A 24,246-nucleotide genomic window follows, 5' to 3' on the forward strand; every position below is an offset into this window, starting at 1 on the left:
TTTCATTCTCGGTGCTTTAATGAGCCTGCATCGCCTCCAGAAAACTGATGGCAAGACAGTAGGAAAAATGACTGCTTGGAGGGACACAGTTTGTGGTATTTTGTAGCCCAGCCTGCTGGTAATGCTCTGGAACATGTGCATGTGCACCCTCATGGAAAGAGCAGAGCATCTAAAATTATGGCAATTTTAGAAGCATTTCTTTTTTCGAGTGAATTAACTTGTTACCATTTTTGAAAGCACAGAAGTATCTAAACTATTTTAGAAATCAAGGGCAGCTGCTTTCCCTACATATTCACAGTAAGCAGCAAACACAACATTCCAGTTTCTCACAGATGTTAGGGAAGGTAATATATGCCTTTTGATAATCTCTGGGTCTGGGAGCAGCAGTTTATATTCTGTTTGCTCTCAGATTCAGTTTTCCAGATAAAGTAAGTCAGCACTTATAGTGAATGTAGACAATGCCAAGGCCAGATCTTCAACAGCTCTAAAGGGTTCTTTTGCCTCAGTTGCTGATATATCTGTCTGTATAGTCTTTTCAATCCTTGTCTTTCCACAATTATGCAACTGGAATTTTATTTCCATGAATGTCCAAAGTGTAACTATAAGATGAGAGAATTTTTCAAAACATGTTTTCCCCAACAGCATTTTCAGGAAAGGTCTTAAGAGTTTTAAAATATTCCTTGAGTGCTTAATTTATTTAGCATGCCTGTTGAGAAACTACATACTCTGAGTAATTTTACAGAAGTACATGTTTTAAGGAATTTAAATATTGTCTAATTTTATATTGAAGCTAAGTGTAACACATTGCTTCTACTTGAAGCATGATGAATTGAAAAGCACAGTCCAAATAACAGTGTTAGAGAATTAATATTTTCTTTATATTTGATAAAATCTTAAGATTTATATATCTACAGTATCATTCCTGCATGAGTCTGACATTTGCAATTGAAGAAGAAGCTTGTGAAAAATTAGTGTAAATCTGAAAACACAAATAACTCAGACGTATCTGCAGCCCACACACTGATCTTAAATGTCCTTTTGTCAAAGAATAGTCTTTATATTTACTATAATAATAGTATCTAAATATTTTTTTTTATTTAAGGCAATAAAAGCACACAGGGTCACCATGAGGAGATGTAGGTTGGTGCAATGTCCCAACCCACTGATGAAGCTAAGGAAAGAACAGTCAGCTTAGCCTGATGTAAACTCCTGAAGCACCCACATGCTCAGGAAGGAGCTGCAGCTCCACTTGCTCAAGCAAATGGAAAGAATTTCCTAAGCGTTTTAGGGAGATAAGTGCTTTAGAGATTCCCTCAACTTTTCTGTGTAGTAGAATGGAACACCACTCCCATTTTTCCCTCTCCATCTTTGTAGTGGCCTTTACGAATAGCATTACTGCAGCCACTACAAAAGACATCAAATAAATAAAGAAGTGGAGGTGGGTTTGAATGCGACCTGATTCTCTGCTCATGACCTTGACCTCTCCAGATCACGACAATTTGTGTACAGAGGAGGCTGAATTCTTAGCCTATTTTATAGAAGGAAAATTCTCCAAAGGAGTAACAAGATAACCATCATTAGTTCAAACTCATAATTTCTATTTCTCTGCATGAAAATTACCTGTCAAGGGAATAATAAGGCCCTTCTTTGTGCTTCTAGCAGTATAAAGTGTTGCTAAGATTTTAGGGGAAAGTTGAACCAGTTCACCTTATTTAAACTTCTGTCTGCTTAAATTCTGAGAAGCACTTACATTTCTAAAATGGCATTCAGTGAATAAAAGGCAAGAAGATTGGAAGAGTGAAGTTTTTCTGTCTTTACCTCTAAAGTGCCAGTTATTTCTCAGATTGCATGCTATCTGCTGAACCTGGTGAATCACACCCTGAGTACCCAAATGCTCACCACAGGATTACAAAGACTTGGTTTGTAGCAGAGTACCTAGAGGAATCTAGCCAAAACCCAGACTTAATTTAGATTCTATCACTGATATTTAAAACTGTTTTCCACTGGTCTAGCAAAGCAGCACACAAGCAAAGGTGCACACACGAAACACAAATCAAAGGTCCAACTGAACAGTTTTCAGGGCATTCACCCTCCAGAATGGTCTCACTCCTTGGTTATGCCAAACAAATCTGCCACCGAATTCCTGAATGCTGTGGTTTGATCCTTCTGTTTAGAAATTCAGTGTGATGTTTCTGAGCTTGTAATGGAGAAGTCAGGAATGAAAAGGGAAATGCCGGCAGCTCCTTCAGTTGGAGCAGTTGCTGACTCTGAAGCTGTGCTATTCAGCATGGTAGTGCAGGTGCATATGAACACTTCCATATTCATAACAGAAAGGGAGAAAACAGTGATTTCCTAAGAGACAAGAGTTAAACCTTTACACTTACATGATTTTAATGGAAAGATGTGCATTGAATCAAATTTACTGAGCCTCAACTCATTCATGGCCTTGACTGTTCAAGAGGGAATCCGGAAATCTAAAAAAACCCCACACTTAATAATTAATAACCACTCATAGTCAAAAGAGATGCAAGGACCACTGTTCATACCCAACCAGGACATGCCCCAAGTTTTTCACTGTTTCCTTGGCTACTCTATGATTCTCATTTCTGTGGAGTTCCTTAATGGAATAGTCCTCACTGTGATCAAGGCTATTCATTATTAATGAAGTGATTGCTTCTTTAGTCCTCTCCTTTGTACAAATGGCTCTAAAATCCTAATCATGGTAGATGCAGTTGTTCAAATTCTTATCACACTAAAAGTGTCATAAACCAAAATATTGAGTCAAAGGAATCATTTCAAATTTATAAAGACTCAAAATTCTGACCAAGTATAGCAAACATAAAATTCATGAACACACAGCAAGCTACAAAGACCTCCGTATCTTCTTGAAGAAAAGATAAACAAGTGGGTAACTGGTGCAGAAACAAAACAAAATTAAAGCAACCTTTATCAAAAATATTTTAAAAGTGCTGAACTGCCCAGCACATAAAAAAGATCACTACACACTGACAATATCATTACTTCAAATGAAAGAAAAAACATGAAATTAAAGTCCTCTGTGAACAAAAGGAGCTAAAAAGTAAAAAAATCCCAGTCAAACCAAAATAGGGCATGGTACTGAACAGATCTAGGGAAGCAGGTAGACTCTGAAGGTCAGGAAACACATCAATAAACTAAATATAATTTTGAAAATATTAATTTCTAAATTGAAAATTTAACTCTGTTTTATTAACAGTTTATAGCTTATACTTCCACTCACTTTTACCCATTGTGTATTATCTGAATTTTGGGACATCTCCTTATACCACTGTACATAAAAAGCAGTAGCAGGTCTATGTGAACTCTTCTGCAAAGTGTGGCACTCAGTAGATAAAACACTATGCAGCTGCCTGTGGTTCTCAGAACTCACACAAAGGCAAATGGCAGCCTAAAGATGCCTTCCTTTCTTTGACTTGGAACTGTCAGGGGAAGAGTTTTATGTGTAGACAAATAAAGCAAAGTCTGCAAAGTGCTGCTCTTCCTGTACTGGTTAGATTGGTAACCAGCTTTCCAAGCGGATGATCCTGACCCTCTATGTCACTCAGTACTGACTGAAAAGACAGCAACTAAGTCACAAACCTGCCAGAGAATTTCTTTGGATCCCTGTAGGACGTTCTCAAAGCCAATCAAGACCCTGAAGAGGTGCCCTTGCTTGCTGGGCTGCACTTCAGAGGTTAATATGCTTAATGTGCCTTCCTGGCTTTTAGAAATGTTTGACTGCTCTTGCTTGCAGACAGTGCAGAAGGTAAGGACTCTCCTTTGGCTCCTGCAGATTGTCTCAGTGTGAGCAATTTTTCTGCCACAAAGATCACCTTGCTGTGATGAACTTTTAAATCTCCAGCATTTAGGTATCTTCTGGGAAATCTCCAGATGATTAGTTATTCTGACATTCCAGGTGCTTTGTTTCACCACAATCATTCACAGCTAAGTCAAAGGTCAGGTCCCTGACCACCTAACAATGCTCTCTGTTTTTTTTTGTGTTCAGACTTTACTTCTTCACTATTTTTTCTGAAATTTTTAGAAAGGACTCTTTTTAATTCAATGAAAATTATTTGATTGTTTATAAAATCTATTTATATTTGAAGATTTAAAATTTTCCAGCTTTGAAGAAATGAAATAGTAGAAGAATTACTTCTTTATTAAAAGTTGGTCTGACATGTTATGCTTGTTCTGGACTGTTAGGAAGGCTTAACACCATCTAAAATTCACTTAATTTTTGTGTTTAATGCCCTATAAAAGCTCTTAGGTCTATCTTTTCCCATGTCTGATAATACATTATATTCTATTCTTTCCTATACAGCAAAATACAGATTACACTGCAGTTCTTTCATTACAAATTTAACAGGAACATTTTTTAAGGCTGTCACTTTGTTAATCATTTTACAGAATCTATAGCAGCAGAGAGAATATTTTTTGTTTCAGTGATTGTGACAGACATTTTGAATTACCATTTATGTATAATCTTTTCATCAGCAATGTCAAATCAAGTGATTTTGTAGAACAGATTATCTAATACCTGCACCTGGGATTTTGGGCAAATCTGTACTGACCACTCATCACTTGTAGAAAGCCTTAGATGCAGAAAAGTTCCCAACTCATCTTTTTCCTATCATCATGTATGGACTGAGCATAATTATTTGCTATTTCCAGTTAAAAAGATTTTGCCCAGATATGCAATTGCATCCTGCAGTTGCCAAAATGTCTGAGGCAGAATGTAGCCACACTGCGTCTTTATACAGAAATGAAATAATTAAGTTTAATCCATTTTTGCCAGTTCTACTTTCTTTTCCAAATACTTCCTATTGAAGCTCTCAACCTGCCACCATGCCCTATCTGTAATAGTTCCTTTTCCCACTGCTGGTCACAACCAAATTGATACATAACATGGTCTGATGGGTTGACCCTGACTGGGTGCCAGCTGTCCACCAGAGTTCCTCTATCACTCCCTTTCCTCTGCTGAGGACATGGGGGAGAAATATCCAAGTTTACCCTGCATTTTCTCTCATTTGTTCAGCGTATGTTGTCCTGTAATTTCCTGCCAAATGCTGCAAGTGTTGGCAGATTCTGGCAACCTCACTGTCACTAGAACAGGTCGTTACTCTTAAAATGGCCACATCTATTTCCTCATTGCCAAATCTGTACTTGAGGAGCTACAGAATGTGGTGCTTCATATGAGTAACCAGAAACAGCCTTTGTAGAAATCCTGCACAATGGAACAATCATGTTTGGTACCAAACACTGATGTGGAAGATCAGCAGTGGAAAGCTGATGTTGTTTAATGGATTCATAGATGGATGGATTTTGTAATGTTATTTAGCAGACATTGCATTCAGATGGACCTAAGTTTGGGGAAAAAACTTTACATTTGTATAAAACTAATACAAAATTTGTACAAGGATTTATATCACTGCTCTTGGACAGGCAGTCGTAGTCCCAAATCAGAAGTTACAAGGCATCAAGGTCCCTGCTGGGCTCCTTGGAGCTGGTCTCAAAGCCACCTGCAGTCCCTGTTCCTGGCATTAGCGCCTCTCGAAAATTTGAGGACAGGCTTGGTTTATTACTACCTTACTTGATCGGTCTTACATATTTATTGTGAAGAATTTGAAGGAATGTGTTGCATGAATTTGATCATTCAAAATCTATTTATGAAAGCATACAACAGCTGGAGGATGGAATGGCCAAACTCAGGGAAGAGAATGGGTCATTTCTGGATGGCATGTTCAATTGGTTTAATCTTGCTCCAGCATGGAGAGAACTCGTGAAGATAGGTATATTTGTACTGATTGGTGTCGTAGACCTTTTAATATTTGTGCCATGTCTATTTTGGTGTATCTGACAGATGATGGATGAGGTTGTCAAAGGAGTGTTTTTGGTTCAAACAGAAGGGGGAGATGTGGAAACCCAGAGAAAGGGGAATATTTCTCTGTCTGCCCTGAGGGGTTCTGACTGCCAGGGGAGCACTGACTTTGACCCTCATTCATGGAGAAGGCCTCCGAAGCCTCAAAATAAACTAGAGACCACAAAAGCATGAAATAGACTATAGTGAGTAGTGTAGTAAGTCACTTGGGTGAGAAATTCAGGTTTTAGGATTTTTAGTATGTTGTAGATGGGAACAAGATGGAGTATATAGGATGTTGTCTTGTGTTCCTTTTTCTTCCTTCTTCTTCATAGGTTTAGGCGGTATCTTGTAATTGGGTAGAAAAATCCACATTGCAAGTCTTTAGGGGTCAGTTATTGGGTTAGAAGGGCAAGTAATCTAGGTGTCACTTCTTAATTGGGCAATTTAGTTTTTGATTAGGCTTAAAAGGCCTTGTAACACTAGATTTTTAGCCATTTTTGTGCTGTTTTCCTGCATGTAAGGTCTGGTGCAGACAGCATGCTGAAGTTTTGATAAGATAACAATAAACAAGAAGCTGAAGACCAAAAAAGTCCTGTGCGTGTCCTTTTCCTGACATGAAACTGCTCCTGGAAGCTTTCCCCTGTCAGGGGAGCCCCCAGGGGGAGGCCCAACGTGGGGCCAACAAAGCCATAATTTATAACTGATTTATTCACTTCAGTACACTCCTCTCTGCTCCCTAACTGAAGTATTGTATAGTGTTTTCTTTTCTAACCACCAATGATTGGTGGTTCAATTGTTTTGCTAAACTGCCATTAAGTTCAATAGCCAGAGAGCTCATGAAACCACCACGTTGCCAGTCTCCTCTAGTATTTATTCCAGCTGCAAAATCCCTTACATGATTTCTTTGTTGTGCCAAAAATGGGCAAGGAAGTAATCTGCCACTCCGGAGTGGAAAAATTGGTTTAACTGGAGATTAAGAAGCCCTCAAAAGCTGCTCACTTGCTTTTCCTCTCCTTGTCAATAACACTTTGCAAATGGAGACAGATCTACAAAGAGTCCTGATCATTGCAAGGCTCAGTATACCAATACTCTCCTTATTCTGGGACTTGGCCTACAGTGAAGGATCAACAATCCTCACTTATTTGTTCCACCTTAACAAAAAAAAAAAAAAAAAAAAAAAAAAAAAAAAAAAAAAAAACTGCAATAACTCAAATTTAAATTATATAAATGATTCCTCTACAATGATTGTAAGGAAAATCTCAATTTTCCTTTTTGTGATGCAGATCTTCTGTGAAAAGGCAGGCACTAAAAGAAATTTAAACTTTTATGTGCTGCATTTCTAGGAGAGTTTTATTTTCTTCACATTTCTGAAGTAGAAATGCTAGACTCTTGTATATGCCCACACTTCTGAAGGTATTGGAAGAATGCAATATTAATAGAGCTGGAAGTCTCTAGATGAAGTAAAAACAAGTTTCAAGAGCAGAAGCCTTGAAAACTTTATTGTCCTGACTTTGGGAAAAATTAACCTCCTAGGAGCAATGCCTGGCTTAGAATGTGCTCTTGCATCTGTAACATGGTTTTACCCATGCAGGTGGACACCATTCTTCTCTCTTCTTTTCTGCAGCCTGATCAGGGTGGCATCCACCTGATCATTAGGAATAACAAGTACCTCACCTAGAAGGGCACATTTCATTTCTCCTTCTTTTAAGCATAGTACTTTGTTCCTGAATCAAATAGAATAATGAATTCTGGAACTCATGTAGGAAATCTTGCTATTGCCTGTAAAAGGAAAATCTTATCCTATCTTGCCTGTGTACATAATAATCTCATTGCCTCATCAACCCAGAGCCAGTAACAGGAATTTGACTACAATTCTTAGCAGCAGAAAGGACAGGTGAGCTCTGAAAGAACTTGCTGCATTAGTTTGAGGCATGACGATGCTTAAATATTTTATTCAGTGTCTTCTCTTTGAGCTACTGCTTTCTAGCCCTCCAGCAAAAATAGCAGGGGGCTGGCCATGATTCATATTCTTCCAGTGATTGTTTAGCATCAGCACTGAGGGTGGGTTTGCACTGTGCCACCAGACTGGGAAACAAAGGGGTCAGGCTGTGAGCACACAAGAGCAAGGTGACCTTGCTCTGCACCAGGGATAGGCTGCATCTCAGTGCTTTGGTGCTGTGATTTAAAGTTTAACCTAGGAAATACGCAAAAATATGTGTGTATTATAGATTCTGATTCTGAGCTAAAATATGAGTTTCTGGAGAACAAGATCTTTTTTTTCTTTTTTTTTTTTTTTTAATTAGAGATATGCACCTACTGGTCTGAAGAACCCTGTCTCTAGATTAGGAAAGAAAATTTCAGGAGAGGTCTTTTGGCAGCTGTTAACACAATTAACTGGCTGTAAATCAGGAAGGTTGTTAGAAGCTGGTGGACAGAGGAGGATCTTGCAGTCTTTTTCTGAAGTGCAAAGAATTCTCTGTGTTTCTTGCACTCTTTCCAAAATACCTTGCTATGTCTGAAAGTAGATAAGGGGCTGGATGGACACTGGCATTAAACAGTTTGACAGCACTGTGACTGCATTCCTTTGTTATCCTTATCATGCCTGTGCTGGCATCATTAGGCTAATAGGAATGTGTACAAAAGAATGTGGGACTTAGAGCTTTCCTCCTGCTGAAATATTTGCAGTGATCTGCTGCTGTAAGACACACAATATTACACCATAGTCAAATATAATTCAGACTTAGCAAGGATTACAAATGCTTAGTAGCTACTCTGGAGGCATAAAAATCCTCAGTGGGCTCAAATCCATTGAATCATTAAACAATTTGGGTTGGAAAGGGCCTTAAAGGTCACCTGGTTCCTACCCCCCTGCCACAGGCAGGGACACCTTCCACCAGAACAGGTTGCTCAAAGCCCCATCTGGCCTGGCCTGGAACACTTCCAGGGATTGGACATCCAAAACTCTCTGGGCAACCTGTGTCAGTGCCTCACCATCCTCACAGTAAAAAATTCATTCTCCCTTCTCCAGAGCTGGGAAAAAGCATGAGCTTTTCTAGGACCAATGTTATTTTAATTCTGTTCTAGAAATTAGGAAACAGGACCACAAGTTTCTCATGTAACTGTTAAATAAAATTGAAAATAATGTGCTCATTGGGATATATCTGATTTGAAATCTAACATTTCTGACCAGTGAAAATGCCCTAAAAATCTTTCTTCCATAAACTGTTATTTCAAGACAAGCTCTAAACAGAATTATGAAAGATGAGATTTAAAAAAAAATATGTGTATGAGTAACGAGCATGCTCATTCATTACTCAAGAATTCAAGACATGTATTTTCTTGAGGTAAATGTGAGCACAAATTTAGTGTTACAAAAGTTCCATCTCAACACAGGGAAATAAAATGTGCCAAACAGCACATGGGTAATTTGCCATAGCTTGGTGTTTGTTCTGCTTTATGCTTACCATAAAAACTGAGTCATTAAATCTCTAAATCTCCTGAATACAGATTGGATAAAGCAGTCAAAGACCACAGCTCTGCAGATGGCTTTGTGGTGACCATCTTCTGTAGTTACACAGAGACCCAGCAATAGAGCTCATGTAGAAAAATTTGCAGAGTAAAATTTTTCCTCTTTCACCAACATATTTTATTTAAGAATTAAGATTAAAATAAAATGTAACCTTATAATGAGTTCTGTGTGTGAATTCTGTAATTCCTTGAGAAGCTTAAAAAGCCCATGCTGTTGGGGCATCTATCAAAGCTTGTACATATTCTAAAACATCTTTTCATGTAGCTGGCAGTTACAGTTTCTTCTGCATTCCCACTTTTATTCATTTATCTAAGTAGGTGTGGCCTCTTGGTATAAAAATCCACTTAAGAGCATTTGAGCTGTGTTTGGATGAGGGCAATGACACATATATTTAAGTAGGAACAGACTTTTTTTTGAAAAATCATGTTTTCAGTAATATAAAATATGTTGTGTTAGTAAAAAAAAAATAAATGTTCTTCTCTTTTGGCATTTTATTGTGTGGCTACAGTAGATGCCATTATGCAAAACAACAATGATTCCTCCAGCCATCATTAACATTTTATTTTTCAAGTGAAAATAATTAAGTTCCTTGTAGTTATTAATATTTGAACATTATAAATGTGTATTACAGCAATCAAAAGCTATGTTGTCTGCTGTTGAAAGAGATGCAGACCAAATTATTTCTGGGCAAAGAGTGTAAAATCATTTCTAAGATTAATTTGCTCTCACAATGCTTATAATCATGAACCTTTTCGTGTTTGACTTTTACAGCAAACATCCTTTTGGCAGAAATATATAAAACACTGAACTTTAAGTGACCACTGGAGAATATTCATGGAAAGCAAACTGAATTTATAAACATAAATATTCCATTCCCATCCTCAGTTAATCAGGATACGAAGCTTCCCATCTGATCTGAATACACATTTTAAATCAGCCAATACACTGCATAGTTCAGCTTTTGCCTGCCCATGTTAAACTGCCCCTACATGGTTTAAGGACCAAGAAATACTAATGAAAATTAATAAGATATCTAAAGTATATATATTTTGGGTTGTTTGGGCACTGACTGTGTTACAAGTAGAGCACAAAAGAAGAGTCGTGCAGGATGAAACCATTGGGGTTGAGAGCCCAATGCTCCTGTCACATTTTTTATGAAGTTTAAGGTGGTCCCCTGATGAATGCATGAATGAATGAATGGTGAATAATCAATACTGGATATAGGATGTTAGGCACGCTCCTTCTTCAAGGACCTTTTTCAAGGTTCTTTCCCTTAGAAAGGAATCCAATTCCTAACTCTGAGAGCACCCCAAGATGCAAAGTAAAGCATAGAACAAGGGAACAGCTGGAATTGCATAGGTGATCTGAAACACAACCAGGGCTGCAGGTGGTCTTGTGTCTCCAGTGCTTGCTGTCAGAATTTATACTGCAAGGTAGTTTCATGCAATATGGAAAAAAGCACTCTTACAGGCTAAGGCCTTCAGAACTCATACAGGCTAAGGCCTTCAGAACTCAAGAGTTCTGATTTCTAACTGATTTTAAAAGCTATTCAACATTTATATTTCTGAAGCAGTCCTAAGTATTATTTTAGGAGTGTAAAATGTTTGCACATAAACATAAAATACAATACACACACAGATGTTTCAAAGAGCTAAACCATGTGTATGTATTTCTGAGTCGCAGTCTTCAAATATAGCACGTAATTTTATGAAACACATTTAAATTGCTTTGTGATAAAGATTTTTTTTCCCACCAATCAATCTAGAGCACAGACTGACTTCCTTTAATGAGAAATGACATGTTACTTTAATTTCACAGTATGTACTTTTCTGACATGGAAGAGAGATAATATAATAAACTTTCTTCTGTGATGATCTTTAAAGTCAATACCTAAATCACCAGGGTTACATATTTGAAACAATAAAAGCCGTGAATTATGTCACACAGCAAGACAGGACTGGCTAATATTTTAGAGTTAGCAGCATGGTAGATTAGTTTGCTAGCTTTTCACCTCTACAGAAGCAGCCTCACATCCTGGTGATAATTTAGCTCAGAAATAAAATGAGTTTGCAATTTTCCTGCTTATACCCAGTGGTTAGTCCCAAAGAACTGGTGCCTGGTTCTGGATGATTACCAGTGTTGTTTTAATAGAAACTTATCACTATCATAGCAGGGGGAGTGCCATATTAATGACACATCAAATATCAATGCTCTTCATCCCTTGGTCTCAAAAATAGTGTGCTGGAGATTAACCTCAGCGTGGCCAGCTTTCAAGAAGTTATGCCCAGTGACAAATTAGCGTGCAGATGGAATTGCCTTCTTCTCCAGCAGATCAAATTTGAATCACCCACTGGGAAAGCCATAAGAAAATTTGGAGTCCTGGTGTTCATAATCTGTAGATAAATGGCAGTTTTACCATTTCACAAGGATTTAAAAAAAAGGTAAAAAAATTTATAAAGTTATCTTTGGAAGAAATAAGCAAAATTATGTGATTGATGTTTTTTTTCAATGAAGAAACAGTTGAACACACCTCCATTCTCTGGGTTTAATCCAGACGTAGTAGATGATAGACACATATTTATGTAAGCATTGAAGCCCTTCATGTTCATGGAACACTTTTTATGAACAGAAGTTTTGGGGTCATATTACTAAGTATTAACTCAAAAAGCACCCATTTTATAAACTACAGATACATAACCTAAGTTTAGATACTTGTGTGGAAAAAAAAAAAAAAAACAGCCCAAAAACCCAAAAAATACACCTTTCCTTTCCATTTATTGAGCCAAATGGAGCTCTTATACAACAAAGACAAATATTAAAAGTTTTCATGCCTTACATTTGTTACATTTACTTGTTACTTGTTGCATCGCCTTGTAAAGTCTTCTAAGTGACACAGATTGATTCTTTTCTTGAATTTTATTTAAAATAAAGTTCATTTGAATCTGTATTTTTCTTCATGAAAGCCAACATAATTAAAATGTTTTATCCAGATTTACACAGCATTGCTCTTTTTGTAATGATGTGATAGCTGCATTCATTAGGGTTATACTGGTATAAAAGTTAGATAAAACTATTGAGGCATCAGGACCCTTTCCCCTTCATATACAGATCAGTTTCTGCTGGAAACAAAACCTGCATGTTTTAAACTTTACATATTTTAAATTAGCTGTACCAAAAAAGGGAATGATGTCTATTACCAAGGCTTACACATACTATTCATTATATCCAGAAAGAGAGGACAGGCTCAGTTCATTACAAAGTTGTTAAATTTTTTATTAGACCCTGGCTAGTTAATCCATTAAATGGAACAAACTTCTTTTTCTCGAAGTTTAATAGCTTGCTTACATCACACTGTGAAGCACATAAGAAGGTGCACAAGAGACAGCTCAAGTTTTGAAAAGTTTTATCTTTTCATACAGTTGCTTATCATATGAAACAGATGCAAATATATAGTAGCTTTGTTTAAGACACAAGAGAGTTTTTAATGAATACTTTGCATTATGTTTAGTGTCTTTTATACATTATTTTGATCTATGATTTGTTCTGAGTGCCCTCTACTGAAAAGTAAGACGAAGTGATTAATTATTTAGTACCCAAAGATATAATGCTAACAAAAAACAGTAGAGAGTTGTACATTCTTAAAAGACACATGTATTGATACATGAAAAGCTTCAGAGCAAATTTACTGCTTCAGAGATAAATGCATTATGTGAAAGTTTTTATGTGTCTATTAAAATATGGTGTATTTGTACCTTCTGCTTCCGACTCTCTGAACACATTTTTTTTATTATTATCTAAGATTGTATAACAGCAAGAATTCAGTGTATTTGTTGAGTAACAGGCATCTCTTGAGAGTTTGCTCCAAAACCCCTGGAACTTAACAAGAATCTGCTCATTAGTTCAAGTGGCTCTGGATTGGCCCTGAGTAGGTACTGTATAATATTAATCAGATACACAGACAACTTCAGGACTGTTCTGCTGCTGTAGGACAACAATAAATTAGAGGAAGCAAAAGCAGCAGGGGGCTGAAATTTGGACACAAAAACCAGCTTTAGATGCATACATGTATTTTATGCATACATGTATTTATAAATATGCAAATCTCTGCCTCTCTAAACAGCTAAAATGAAATGTTCATCTTGAATGCTAATTGAATCCTTACTGTTCAACAAGCTTCCCATCCACTATGAACCATCATGGCTTTGCTCAATAGAGATTATACAAAACTCATACTTTGAAGTGCTGCATTATTGTATTTTTTTTAGTTTTTTATAGCATATTGGCATATATTTTTTTAAAATCGAGTCATCTTTGATTACTCCCAGCCAAAGGACATACAGATTTTTTGTTGAAGTTAAAAATAATAATTAAAAAAAGTTTTTAATTGCATAAATTTCTGGTTGATAAAACTAGCAAAGTATGATGCTTCCTCATCGTATTGGTTGCTAAATGTGGGTAAGGGATTGCTATCTGGTAGTGCTAACCCAAGTGTATGAGCTAGAGATCCCCTGCCAATACAGCTCTTTCCATCCCACTGTAATAAATATGATGTGTTGCCTGCTCCTGAATCACAGCTCAGTGCTTCTGAACTTTATTGGCCACCTTCATCAATTCTCTCTGGACACAGTGCACTGTTCACTAACATTTGGGTATCAGCCTCACCTCCTTTCTATCCTGCTTTTCTTTTTCAGTTCTTCTCTTACCTTTTAAGCAAAGTTTTCTGCTTATTTGGAGGGATTTTCTTTTTTTTTTTTTTTTTTTTTGCTAGTCAGAGCAGGCATAACTTTGAACATTCATTTATCTTTTATTTTATAAGTGTAAAGTTTATTTACACTTTCTTTGATTTTAACTTCTCCAATATTTTTCCTTAGTTCCTCTGAAGAACTTCTTGATGTTAGTTCTCACTCAAGTAGCTGACTACAACTCCTATCAGGTCAGTATTTTTCCTATTTCAGACTCTATCTTCTTTAGATTTGTTCACCAAATATCATATAAATATTGTGCACTGCAACTTTTTCTAAATTTTTAAATGGATCTCAAATATCAGTGTCCCCTTACATCCTCTTGATCCTTCTTCCACAAAAACCACTTTCACCATCACTGCCATAAAAAATATTGTTATAAAATTATTAGTTCACTAGCTCCCAGCCTTACTGTTCTCTCTAAAGAGCTCAGATTGCCTTCAGATTTAGAAATTATAGAATGTTATTTTGTTGATGATGTAGAAAAGTTGCTACAAATACAGCTTTTATTTAGGTTTGTTCCTTACACAGAATGTGTATAACACATATACAAGTACATTTGTAAGTGTGCAGAAGCACACATTTACTTTATTCTTTTATTAAGGATGTTCCAGTCCAGCCCAGTTTGAGTTCATTTTTTGAACAGATTTACCACTTCCTAGAAGGCACACCTGTTTTCATTGTAAGCAATTCCACATACCCACACAGCAATATCAGCTGGATCCATGGATGTTTCATGAGTCACATTCTCATGTAGGGGACCAGTGGAAGGGTTCTGGCTTCCCAGAAGATAAGTAGCTGAAGGAGAAGGTTCTACAAGGAGACTTCAAAAGTATTTTGGGCTACAACTTCCATCACAGATGATGTTCATCATGAAAAAAAAAACCAAAAACTCCCATGAGATCAGTCTGTGTGAGAACTAGAAGGCTAGTGAAAGGGGAATCCCTTTCCCCAGAACCTCTAACTTCCATAGTTTTACGGAATATTGCAACATCTTGATGCTTTCTGTGGATGCCATTATCTTAGAAGACTGAAATTCTAAATCTCAGAGTTAGAATTATTGCCCTGCACTGCAATTCATGTTCCTGTTTGGCCATCCCTCCACAGTCAAAGAAAAATCTATCTCATCTGAAGCTAGCAAGTAAGGGGGCTCAGATAATTCACAGTACAGTGCCCATTTCTGTCCATAAACTATGAACAGATGACAGATAACACATCTACGCTGTAGATTGCTAAATACAGGAAAGACAAAGAAATTCTTCTGCACTCTTCTTTTATGGGCTAAGGCCTTCAGAACTCAAGACCTCTGATTTCTAGTTGATTTTAAGCTGATGGACAGGCACAATTCACTATCTATTAGTGTATATTAAAAAGAGATTTAGGCTGCTCTGAAATAGATCAAAATATGAAATCTTCATCAAATAGTACCAGTCTCACAGCTAGACCTACAAGTGGCTTCTTTTTGAGCTTCTTTCCATTAAATCAAATTACAATTTGATATGGAGAAGAGTGCAGCCATATATTTATCCTTTTTGGGCCGAAGAAACTGCTTCTACAGTGCCTGACTCAGAATTTATGCAAAAACTTTTAAGTTTACAAAAAAAGCTTCTTTAATTTTTTCCACTTCTCCTTTAAAACGTGCATTTTTAAAGTTCATCTCCAAGTTTTCTCCCTAAGTGCATCATTCACAGTTAGGAATATGAAACACTCCATGTTCACAGTTATTTGGCAGTGATTCTCCCTTAATCTTGATTTCGGAATTTTACAGTAAATGGAAGATGTTCTAATTGCAGTAGTCCAGAATTTTGCTTGTAGTCAGCTAATATATGACTTTCTCAAAGCATCATTATATTTTTTTATCATTAGATTTGCTGTCTTTGACTATGTGCATTGTAAACCGTTCAGGAAAACATTTTTAATAGAAAAAGCACTTGTGAGGCCTAATTCTGAAAAATAAATGTAGCAATGTAATTTTGCTGTTTCTTTTGAAATGGTAAAACATCCTCTACAGTGCTATCATGTTCTTTCTCAGATAGTTATTTCTGGAATTAAAGAAACACTACAAGACCTCCCTGTAAGGACACAGAGAGGAGAATCAGGAGAATCTTCACATGAAAGTTAATGAATCACATGTTTTAGAGACTCAGATGTCCTACCAAGAATGATTGAAACTGCTTCCACCTCTTTCACTTTGTGCCTCACCAGAATTTATTTATTTAAATACTGTTCATATATATACACCATGATTATATGACAAGTTAAGAGACCTATGATATGAAATCTTGATGAAACATTCATGATTCAGCCACATTTGAGACATGATTTTTACATGTTTGGGTTGTTCCTGTGGGTATACTTCCCTATATCCTTATTCTTTCCAACATCCACATATGCATCCCAGGACTCTTTTCAATGTGGTGGGGCAATCTGACAGCATATTCAAACAAGCTGAAACATATTTTCTTTTCATAAACATTAAAAATAAAAGTTTCCTTAAAATAAAATAGCCCTAATACAGCCTTCACAGTTATTAAACACTGTGACCTTTAGGCAGGTTCTGCTGCTGTCAATCTCCCCAGTGCTCACACACCAGATCAGAAATTTGTAAAAAATATTTTTTTTTTACTTTGTGATATGATTACTAGCTCAAGATGGGTAACCAGACTTCGAGGTGAGGTGGAAGGCATCAGCATTCCTACCATTTATTTAAGCCATTTGCAAAGCCTCAGTCGTGGGTTTCCACCAGGAAATCTCACCTCCTTGAGGATGAGGACAAAAATTTGCAGCACACATTTTCTGGTGTGGCAGATTTGCCCATTTTGTCAGCCTGTGCAGGAAAAAATACCTGATGCCATGGCCCTGTGTGCTCCCTTCCCATCCCTTCTGGGAAGCTTTGCACACTGCCAGCCTCCATCCCTTCCAAAGACTCCATTCAGTGGCAAGCTCACTCTGCTGATGGAAGACCCCATAAATGGCTCTCTGTATGGCACTAATTCATTGTCTTTGGGTATTGTGTCTGACTTTTTCCCCTGACTGTAAACAAAAGCAGCAATTCAGGGCTAGGAAGAAATCCCTGAATTGAATGATTATGGAAAATCAGAGTTATGTTAATTAGAATTACCAGGGATTAGCTCCTTTCTCTCACTGAAAAAAATTAAATTACAAATTCCTAGAGAATGGAAAAGTCCATTTCAAACCCAACAGAATTTATTTACTATGATCCAGGTGGGAGAACCATAACATAGATAGCACTTGATGGCTGGGCACATTGCTAAGGTTCCATGACCCAGCCAAAATATTATGCAGCAGGAGTTATAAGTGCAAAAGGCACAGCAGGGAGAATCAGATTAGTACTCAATTACCTAAGAGGACTGCTCTGGTTGAGATGGTCAAGGACTACGCTGTTCTTGCTGCCACTATCAGACCTTCCAAGAACACATCTCACTGTGCATGTGGCAGACCTGGCTTGCAGGACGTGTCAGACACCCCTCAGGCAGCTCTGCCTGTCCCCCAGCAGAATGAGGGGCAGGTGACAAGGGAAGGAGGAAGGGAGCAGGGTGAGACTCTTCCCCAGATGTGTGAATGGCATCTTCTCACTCTGAAAGTTATTTTCCAGCACCGGTTGGGAACAAGGAAAGTTGTTCCTTGTTCCATGATCTACTGGTTAAGAGCTGGGAATCAAGCAAAGCCCTGATGCAAATGAACATAATTTCTATTGTGATTAAATGACACTGTACCCACTTAAGTCAAAGCTGAATTTGGCCATAACATACACCAAGCTCCAAACTAGTGATGACAGAGCTAATTAAGAAATAATGACAGTGGAATAGAACAATGTCACAGGATAAAGGTCTCCTGTGCTCAACAAATGCTGAAATGAGGCTCATTTATCATGAATGAATGTCGAGGCAGAGCTGCTGTCCTCTAAAAGCATGGAGCTTTACTCTTTTGACAATGCTGAGTAGCAATTATTTGTTTCTTTTATGTGGAACTTAATGATTTATATAGATGTAATAATTTTATTATCTACATGTACATCTCCACAGTGGCTATTGATAGTGCAGGTGAACAGGTGTTTATTTAATAATAGTTGATCTATTTTATTCTAATTATATTAGGATATGAATTAAATGTATTGCAGCAAGAGTGTTGCCCTTCAAAGCAAATGTTTTTGCTGTATCTGCACTACCACAAATTATTTCAGTGAGTTTTGTGCTGTCCTATTAGGACCTAATCATACATTTACTGAATAGTGTTGCCGTGGGAGCAGGATACAGCCAAATGGGCCACAATATCCTTAATTTATCAGTATTTTTAAATTAAATATTTTTTAAGCAGAATAATTTTGGAGCAGTTATAGGTGGCACTCTACCATGAAAATTATGTACAGAGGAACAAAACTGGAACAAAAATTATATTCACCAAACAAGCTCCTTGTGTCTGCATTTAGGTTGATAATAGAGCTTGAAAATCATTAAGGAGCATGCTCACAGCCATATCACTAGAAGGCACACAGAGACAGAAATTCATTAGGTGCAGAGGAATAGCCTAAATTAATCAGCAAAACCTGGCTGCATAGAACAATTCTAGTAGCAAAAGGTACCTTATTTCACCAAAGCTTAGGGTTGCCTTGTATTACAATACAGAGAGTATTTTAAGAAAGTTGGCTTTCAGGAAAAACTTCGAAAAGTATGCTGAGAGAAGATTTTTTTTCCTATTATTCTATGGGTTCTTCAAACCAACCAACTTTGCAAATCATTATTTCAGTATGGTATCTTGTTCTGAAGCTGAAGAAAGCTGGCTAATGCCAGTCACAACCTCATTCCTCAGTAAGTGAAGCTAGGAGAAAGAAGGGAAGGTAATAGGAAGAAAAATGGCAACAGAGCTTGTTAACGTGAATCATAATTCAATAGGATATGTCCTTTTAAGGCACTATGTCACACATACATGCTCTAATATATTGCTTCTCTGTGACCTTGCTTTTCTTCTGCTTCAAAAATTGGGTGAAAATGATAAAAATGAGAGGTTGTGTGAATACAGCCACAGAGAGGAGACAAGGAAGCCCTTCTGCTGAGAAATGGCAGACATAAAATGTTGATTGGACACAAAAATACTTCATCTAGTAAAAAAAAAAAAGGCAAAACTATCAGAGGAGGAAATTGTCTTTAATTTGCCCTTCTTACCTCTTCCAACAGTCTGTCCACTGGACACACCAAGTGAGGACCAAAATATGCCCATTCTCCCCATGAGCCAGGATGAGCTCTAGGGATCTGCTGGCTTCCCAGTTGGTTGCTCTGCCATTCCTCCTGCTCAAGCAGCCATGAAAAACGCCACACCATGCTTAGCATTTTGCAGTGAAAAAAAGGGATTTTAGGTAATTATCTGCTAGTAGCCAAAAAGCAAACAACTCACAGTAGATGCAGGGCTCCAAGACACCAAAAATTTGTCAATGTCATGTATCACATAAAAAGCACAATTTGAAATAAAATAGAGTAGTAATCACTTTGTCCTCTGTCCCTAGCCAATTATTCTGCAGGATTTATATTAAATCGTCATAAATTGTTCAATGCCATACATCTCTTAAAAAAAATGTTTTCACAAAACTGCCAACATTGTTAGCTGCTGGCTCTCAGAAGTGGCTTCATCTGTTTGTGCAGGTCCTGAAGGACTGTCTCTGCTCAGATTTGTGGTCTTAAGTACCAACTGCACCAAATCAAGTGGAAAAAAAAATAAAGTAACAGTTGCTCAGTATTTCTGAAAATTGAAGAAGCATCTGTTTGGACAAAATATGGGGAGCTCTCTTTATGACTGAGTTTTATTCACAGTAAATTAGAAGTTGGAAGAAGCAACCCAGAGGAGGACTCTGCAGTACCACACACTATGAAACTGTGGAAGCAAGAAGAAAACATTATAAAAATGGTAGGAAAAAAAATTAAATTAGATATTTTTTTTTGTATTACTGCTTAAACTAAGGAAGGGTCCCTGTTCATATGTGCTCATGGCAGTCCTTTCTAATTTGCAGGTTAGGAACATTCAGCTTTGACTGGCTCCTGGACTACTGCTGAATGCCTTTTTTTTTTTTTCTTCACTTCTTATTCAAAAGTAGAGGATTAAAAATATGTAGATAAAGTAAAGCAATATTTAATGTTTCAGGGATTTATTTTGCTATTTACAAGGAATTTACAGAGATGTTATGGGGGGGGAGGAACAATGTATTTGTAACTGTTGCAAAGGCAAATCATGTTTGTAACCTATAGTTTCCATCTTTTCCTCTACTCATAGCTTCCTAAAAGCTGAATGTTGATATGTCTCTTTTCCCCCTACCCCAATGCTTTTTTTTTTTTTTTTTGGCTTCCTTATTGGATTCCAAATCAAGAGACTGAGGCCAAAACTTTTGTCTGCATTTATATATAGGCTACCTGTATTGCCTAAACTTCAAAACCCCCAACACAGTCCTCATTAAAGGATACTTCTTACAAAACTGAGCATTTTTGCCATGTTTTTCCTGTCCAGAGCATAGTACCCTTACCTCTGGCTGGATACTTCATGGACCACCTGAGGATGTGAATGCGTGCAATTAATTTGAAAAAAAAAAAAAAAAAGGAGGAATTTTCTCCCTTAGTCAACAGGGAGCTGTCAAGCCAGTGTGAACCTAGTAATGACCAGTAGTCAGAACAGCAAGACCTGGTATGGTCTGGTCTGATGGCACCGCCTGGAACCCATGAGGCAAGAGGTTACTGTGTCCTAAAACATCATGTGGGACCACTCCCACAGGGAAAATTAATGGTCTTTGTGGATACCAGGGCACACAGTGCAGCTGCATATTAATTTAAAAATTGCCAGGCTATTGCAAATCAGAGCAGTAGGAGTTGTAGCTCGAAAACAAGCTGTTATGTCCTTCCATATGCAGAAAAAGTTGTTTTCCACTAAAAGAACATATTGGAGAAAAATGCCATGATTGGTAATCTGAATTTATATGTAAGACTAAAATCCTCAATAGAAAAGTGAAGCATCCTTTTCATCAATAACTTGATTCCAACAATAAAAGTTGTTTCTGGAAGTGGTTTAGGACAAGTTAGTCAGCATATCTCACCAGAAGAATCAATAATCTGTTGAAATAGTACGTAGTACTGAGACTGAGAAAAACTATTTTATTGATTAATTTCAGTTTATATCCATGCTACTTACTGAAGAACAGGATTTAAATGCTTTAAATGCCTTTGATAAAGGTACTAGTTAGTGTGGCTAGTGTTTGCTATATACCTAAAAGCATTTTTAAAAAATAATTAGGACATCTAAGAGAGATGAGTTGGGTATCCACTTCCAGATACCTACCTGAAAATCGTCAAAAGCAGGAGCCTTATATTTTTTAAATTTACTGTAGAATCCACCCATTTGTGCTTTTCTGCATCTATGTATGTATCGAAAATATCAATAACACCAAGGTGGTGTGATTTTCACTGAAATGAAGTTCTTGTGTGCAAAGACAAGCAATACAGAAATGCACCAAAATCTCACAACATAAATAAACAAGCAGGATAGCAAACTGGTCCATATGTGGAACCTTACAATAATCAGTGGAAAGCTGCCATTCACTTCAGAGACTAAAAATTTCATTCATGGGCTGTGTGATACATCCATGGGTACAGTCTGTAGAAAAGTTCAGAAGTGAAGGAGCTCAGGTCTCAGCCTTTAAATGCAGTCCTTGCTCTCATTAACACCAATTTCTGATTAAGACCCTTTCTATGTATATGTGTCTCCTGTTAGCTTTTGCTAGAGTTCTGGGTATGTCTCAAAGATAAACAGACTGCTTAATTATTAGTTGGTGATGCATGACAGAATTTTGGGAACAGGACTGTAAATGTCACACAGACAGTAAATATGTTCATATTTTGAAGTTTGGATGTAGGCAGCCTTCACTCTAATGAAAATATCTACATACATTTCTATTGCTAGCAAGACTATTTAAATAATTATACAGATTTAGTTCCCTATGAGACTGAAAGGAGTCTTCAAATAGACCTCCACAGTTCTGTGCCCTGACTAGTTACAGTCTAAACATTCTAAGATTTGACAGAACATTTTGCAGCATTAACAAAGGGTTTTGACAATGCTAGTCTCAGGAAAGGTGTTAAATGGGGAACAATTTCTTTAGTAGCATCTGATATTTCTGAAATAGGTGTTATATCTGTGAAAAAAAACTCTGTGGAACAGATTTTGTGTTGATGTTACAGTTTGTGTACAACTCAGTCTATTACTTTCCCAAGATTTTGAAAGGTACATGTGCATGAATTCATCTGTATAAATGCATGCTCCTTCAAAACACCAAAAGGTTGGGGTTTAGAAGTATCTTCTTGTGTTTTTAACAAGTATCTATGCTATATCAAATATAGAATTTCAGAATTAAAACTGGAATAATAATTCATTTTCTTATTCTGTAATTCAGCTATTGAGGAACAGTTATAAAGTTTTCAACTGTTAAACTTGACAGTTTGCTAGAGATATTTATTTACAGGTAACAGATAAAAAGCTTCAAAATCCAGAGGGATAAAAAAGCACAGCAGCACAGAAGTTAACTTCTCATGCTTATGAAACCAAGACACCCAAGCAACAGACTACAGGCAGTGCTGCTAAGTAAACTGCTGGCAGACATCCTTCCAGCTATGCCTAGTTAGAATTAACATTGCAAGACGTATGTATGCCACCGAACTAGAGGAATTTTCCCTCACAAACATAAAATTGTGTCAGAATATCAGTAAGTAGATGAAGAAGTTAACAGATGAAGTCTTGTTCGAGTCCACAGCCAATAACTGAAATAACCACTAGTGGTATATGCTGCGCTGATTTTTAGAAGTATATTCAAACATACGCTGCAGCTGCAACTTTAGTATCTATAAAATAACCCAACGTTACAGAATGTGTTGAGGAAACAGACCAGACAACCGTAAAGTTCCTCTAACTCCTTTAGAAGTTAAAGAAATCGACAGTCAAGCGTCCCGCTGCCTCCGCTGCGGAGAAGCGGGGTGGTGACGGTGATTTGGTCAATGAAGTTATTCGACGCGGCTCGGTAGCCAGCGCTGAAGATCACCCCGCTGAGGTCACCTCAGAATAAACCAGCGGAGCGGTGGGCAGCCAGCTCTGGTTCGCGCCGCGCTGGCGGCGCGATGAGCGGCCGAGGAGCGCTCCGGGAACGCGCCGCTGTCCCCGCTGTTCGCGGGGCCGGTGGTCCTGCGGCCGGGAGGGGACAGCGCTCCGCCCGCCGCTCTCCGCACCGCCCACCGCACCGCACCGCGCGGGGCCGCGGGGCGGGGGAAGGAAAAGTTTCCCGGGGGATGCGAGGGCCCCCCGCCCCCCGCGCCGGGCTGCCATTGGCCGAGCCGCCTGCCGGAGCCCGGAGCCACAAAAGGCGTTGCTAAGTGGATGTTTATTTTTTATCCCCTCTTTTTATTTTTTTCCCTCCCACCCCCCACCCCCCCTCACTTTTTTTTTTTTTTTTTTTTGCCTCCCCCCGCTCCTTCACTACTTCTTCGGCGCGCTCGCGCCGCTCTCGCCGCCGCCGCCGCTCCGCTCCCCGCGGGAGGCAGCGCGGGTCGGGCGCGGAGCCGTCCCGCGCCGGCCATGGCCTAGCGGCGGCGGCCGGGCCACAAGATGAGTTTCCCGGCGGAGGACGGCGTGGGCAGCCTCTGCCACAAGGCGCTGCAGATCATCTCGGAGCTGTGCCTCGGCGGGCAGGTGGAGCGGGAGAAGTGCGCCGGCATCTTCCCCCTGGAGAGCGCCCGGCAGGGCATCGGCGGCACAGGTACCGGCACCGGCCCCGCCGCCGCCGGGCTCGTCCTGCCGCCGCCGCGGGGCGGACAGCGAGGCGTGGGCGGCCGGAGAGCGCAACTTTTTCCTTTGCTTTCCCTGCGTGCGGAGGGGGCGGGGGGGGTGGGGTGGGCAGGCACGCAGCCCGCTTTAAAATCCGCTCCCTCTAGCAGCCCGCCGAGGCTGCCGAGGAGCGCTGAGGGGAGCGCCGGGACCGCCGGGGCGGGGATCAGCGCTGCGGGGCAAACGTGGGGGCAGCGGGCGAGGGTGCGGGCAAACGTGGGGCCGGGGAG

General features: G+C 38.7%; 1 protein-coding gene and 1 long non-coding RNA gene across 2 annotated transcripts in view; both read left to right on the forward strand.

Moving 5' to 3' along the window:
* LOC137474375 (uncharacterized) overlaps nt 1–24,246 on the forward strand; it is a 330,950-nt gene that overhangs the window by 21,041 nt on the left and 285,663 nt on the right. The gene's annotated exons all lie outside the window — the stretch shown is intronic.
* SYT10 (synaptotagmin 10) overlaps nt 23,635–24,246 on the forward strand; it is a 33,703-nt gene continuing 33,091 nt past the window's right edge. The window contains exon 1 of the mRNA XM_068190856.1: nt 23,635–23,948. Within this exon, the coding sequence (XP_068046957.1) occupies nt 23,798–23,948 (151 nt within the window). The 5' untranslated portion in view covers nt 23,635–23,797. The remainder of the gene's footprint in view (nt 23,949–24,246) is intronic.

The sequence above is a fragment of the Anomalospiza imberbis genome, chromosome 5 (genome assembly GCF_031753505.1).
Source record: "Anomalospiza imberbis isolate Cuckoo-Finch-1a 21T00152 chromosome 5, ASM3175350v1, whole genome shotgun sequence".
Lineage (NCBI taxonomy): Eukaryota > Metazoa > Chordata > Aves > Passeriformes > Viduidae > Anomalospiza > Anomalospiza imberbis.